Source organism: Rhagoletis zephyria, unplaced genomic scaffold (genome assembly GCF_001687245.7).
Source record: "Rhagoletis zephyria isolate East Lansing unplaced genomic scaffold, Rhagoletis_zephyria_1.1 Rzeph_scaffold_02268, whole genome shotgun sequence".
NCBI lineage: Eukaryota > Metazoa > Arthropoda > Insecta > Diptera > Tephritidae > Rhagoletis > Rhagoletis zephyria.
The window spans coordinates 41,698-45,793 of NW_016159352.1; the positions used below are offsets into that span (position 1 = coordinate 41,698).

General features: G+C 40.6%; 1 protein-coding gene across 1 annotated transcript; it reads right to left on the reverse strand.

Moving 5' to 3' along the window:
- Nucleotides 1-1,776: 1,776 nt before the first annotated feature.
- Nucleotides 1,777-3,853, reverse strand: LOC108366432 (PR domain zinc finger protein 8). Its single transcript, XM_017620853.1, has one exon. The coding sequence runs from the start codon at nucleotides 3,636-3,638 to the stop codon at nucleotides 2,193-2,195; it is 1,446 nt and encodes a 481-aa protein (XP_017476342.1). The 5' UTR covers nucleotides 3,639-3,853; the 3' UTR covers nucleotides 1,777-2,192.
- Nucleotides 3,854-4,096: the final 243 nt, after the last annotated feature.

Sequence of the window (4,096 nt, forward strand, 5' to 3'; positions counted from 1 at the left end):
AACTACTCGCTAGAAGAAACCACTTATGTACATGTGACCATACTTATTTTATTATGTAGCTCATTTTAAAGGGGAGGGGGTTGAGTATGGGAAGAAAATAACTTGTGTCAAAACTAAGCTAATTGGACAATGTTTTTGAGTACTACCTAAACACATATACTCATCATTTGAACATACAAAAAAGCAGTAAAGTCTGTTTTACGAAAGCCAAGTCTGTCTGACATTTTATTTACTGCATTTACACTTGTTTTAACGTTTGCCATCTTTTTACATTAAAATAATGCAATATTTTAGCTGCTATTAATTTCGCACAGAAAAAGTAATCATTTGACCTAATGTGCAATTGAGAGAAAAAACGTAAGGATGAGTATTAGAGTGGTTCAATTTGCTTGTCAGATTTTTTCGACTATGTGCGTATAGCACAAAAGGATTTTACGGGTAATTCTAAGCAAGTTTGCCGAAGAAACCATGGGTCTAAAATCAATTTGGAGTTTGCCAAATTGCGAAAGTAAATTTCTTAGCATTTTGCTGTAGTGTCGTAAAGAAGTGTTTAAATTTTAAATAAAGACATGCTTTAAGGGGTTTGATGGTATGAGGAATCTGTTTCTGCACTTATCTTTTTCTGAAAACTTGCACCAGAGGTCGCAAAAGTGCAAATTTTCACATTTTCTTCGAAACCTATTTTCGAAAATGGATTTTAGACCAATGGATTCTTCGGAAAATTTCCTTAGAATCCTCCTATGCTATACGCGCATAGACAAAAATATTTACCCGCCCTAATGAATAGATTCGACAAGTTCGGAACTTTTACCCTCTGTAAAACAAAGTTGTAATGATATGGACTACCAGTGTAGGTATTGATGTTTGGGCATAGTTTGGCTGAGGTCCCAAAATTCATATCCGTCTGTGTTAAAAAGAGTTGCCTTACTTTTAAGATGGTAGCGATTCCACAACCGCTAAGTACAGAGAATAAAGTTTTAAATTTCTTGTGACTAGTCTCACTTTAATGTACAATAAATCTTTAAAAAATTTTAAGATAGTCACAGCGACAATTGTCTTTCATCTACATATCGACTGCTGAGTGGAAGATCGACCTATCTCAGCAGCCAGTTCGAAAACGCCCTATCTCAAAAAACTTTCAAGAACGCCCTATTTAAGAATTTTATTGAAAAACACCCTATCTCAGAATTTGGTTGAAGAACGGCCTATTTAAGAATTCGATTTAAAAATGCCCTATCTCACTTCAAAATGTATTAAAAATGTGCTGATATAGGGATTCTGAAATAGGACGTTTTTGAAAAGTTTTTTGAGATAAGGCGTTTTCGACCTGGCTGCCGAGACAGGTCGATCTTCCGCTCAGCAGTCGATATATTGCCAAAAACATACCTCTCTTCAGCAGGCGGGTCTTCGTTATATTTAAAGAGGAAATTATTTACTTTCAACAGTGTGTGAGATTTATTTGATAACATTGAGTGCATTATTTCAAACACTATTTTTGTATGTATACATTCAGTTATTAAATTTTCATTCGATATAACTTAAACTTAAATTACATACAGATATATTTATATGCATATATATCAGTGTGGTCCCTAAATATCAACATCATCGGACAATCCTTTATTTTGTCCTAAGTACGAACCAAGTAAAGACCTCCGCGAAAATTTGAAATTAAAAAAGAAAAAAAAGTAGGGGTTGCTACCAATATTTGAGAAAGATTTAACTTAATAAATCGCATAAATTCGAAAAAATTTTGACTTTGACCCGCTATACATCAAAATTTTGTCGATTTTTTTCGATTAAAAAATTAAATTTCCTTTAACCCTGGTAGCGGCGACCTCTAACATTTTTTGTAGGTTTCTCTCTTTTGTACGTAGAAACGAAGCTAAAAGACTGTCCGATCCAAAATTTAGATACCTATATTTTTAAGGACCGCCCTAATGTATATGTAATTCTTATATAAGTAATCATTGTTGGTTAAACTTTACTCTACAACCTAAAATTGCACTATACAAATGTTCGTATTATACATACATACATATAAGTAAATAATTTAATGATTTTTAAAACGTCTTTAACTTAATATCACAAATCGCTCAGCGCGTTCGCCCTAAAAACTTAACACGAAAGCAACTCTGTTTTCACAAAGTAGATACTGACTAAATTTAAAAATATCCGAAAAAATGCTTCGATCATTTACTGACGCCCGAAATACGCGCCGCATGATTGCGCCCATTTCCGTTATTTATTCTATCTGGACTTCCGTGCGGCATAGCGCCATTCGGTGGTGTCACTTGATCACTTTCCTTATCCTGGTGGGCTGTCATGTGCCGCGTGAGATGATGCCGTTCGCGAAATGTCTCCTGGCATACTGGACAGCGTAATTTCTCCTCGCGCTTACGCCGATTGGGATCGCAAGCAACCTCACTTTTGTGATGAGAACGCATGTGATAGACCAGATCGCTTGTCATGCGAAAGCTTATGCTGCATTTGGCGCAAACATTCTGCGCCGTCAATGAGAACGTGGAGGCCAGCGTAGGTGGTATGAGCGTAGTCAGTATTGCTGCGGCAGCGGGATTTTGTGCGATCCGTGGTAACTCTGGTGGCGCAACAGCAGCGAAGGGGTGAGCATGTCCGCCAGGAAATGGAAATGCCGAATAGCCATGAAGAAATTCTGGAGGTGGACCAACTGGGTTGCAGTTTCCGCCATTGCTAGCCGAACCGGATGCATTCTTGGATGCGGCAAGCGCTGCAGCAGCTGTGGGATGTAGAGGCGTGCGATAGAATAGCTGTTGTTTAAGCCGTTGCGCTTGAAGCATATGCACATGATTGACCGACTGGAAAGCGCCACTGAACTGATAGTCCGGTCTGAAGTTTTGATAGATAATATTCGGATTTAGGCATGGCGCTGAATTGCCACTGCTGCCATTCGATAGGCTGCCGTTGCCACCGCTGTTGGTGCGTGGTGGCGTTGTGGACATGGGTGGACTCATCGACGAACAGCTCAATTGATCGGGACTCAGTGGTGGTGCAGGTGGAACAGGCGACTCCAAGCGCATAGAGGATACTTTGGTGAAGGCGCTCTTTAATGGCAGACTTTCTGGCGATTCGCTGCCGACGGGAATTACCAATGTTGGGTCATCGTAGATGCGCGGCGAGCGGATAGTGATCTGTGGATAGCGGCGCGCTTCTTGGATGTTGAACACCGATTCAATGGGATTGATTAGAGGGTGTGGTGGGCTTTGCTGTTGCTGATTTTGATTTTGTAGCGGCGAATGGGAGGCGGAGCGCGGCGACAAGTCCGTCGGATATTGATGGTGCTCCGCACTATATTCCGAAAGACGTGGCTGTTTGTCGGTATGCTTCTGTTTGAGGCGCTCGTCGGGCATCATTAGGAAAGCGACGTCGAAGGAGCGTTTTAAAGTGGCTTTGCCATTGCTCAGATGCGTTGTAGCGGTCACAGGTGAAAATCGTGAGTCATTGTTACTATTAGTATTTGACAGCGGGCTTAGAGGCGCTGTTGGTGGCGTTGTGGAAATGCATATGTCCGCACGCTGCGGTGATGGCAGATGCGGCGTGCCTTGCTGCTGTTGCTGTTGGTGGTTGTGGTGGTGATTATTATCCATGATCATGTTCATCGGCTGCCGTAAAATACACTTTTAGCACACTTTATGCTTTAGCGGTTCTTTAAATGTTTTTTTTTTATTTTTTTTTGGATTTGCTTTAAATTGCGCTTCACTATAGCACTGCACTTGCCACTACATAAATATGTAGCACTTTCTTTGATTTGATAAACTCACTTTTTTCAGTTCTTTAGTTAGTATCACTTAGTTTTTCTACCCGTCAATTTCGAAATCCAACAGCAGACTGCTCGTTCGCAACAATCTGTTCCTGCTTAAGTAGTAGCCAGTAGCAGTGAGTCCAACTGGAGTCTAACCAGCCAACACCAACCACTAACCATAACTCATCACAAACAGTTGGTCTTATGCGTTCTCATATTGTTGCATTCCAAATGCGTGACACTCGCACATCTGTGCGAATTCTACTTGCAATGCATTGCGCCCACAACCCATCTCCTGCGCAGCAATACGGTCAT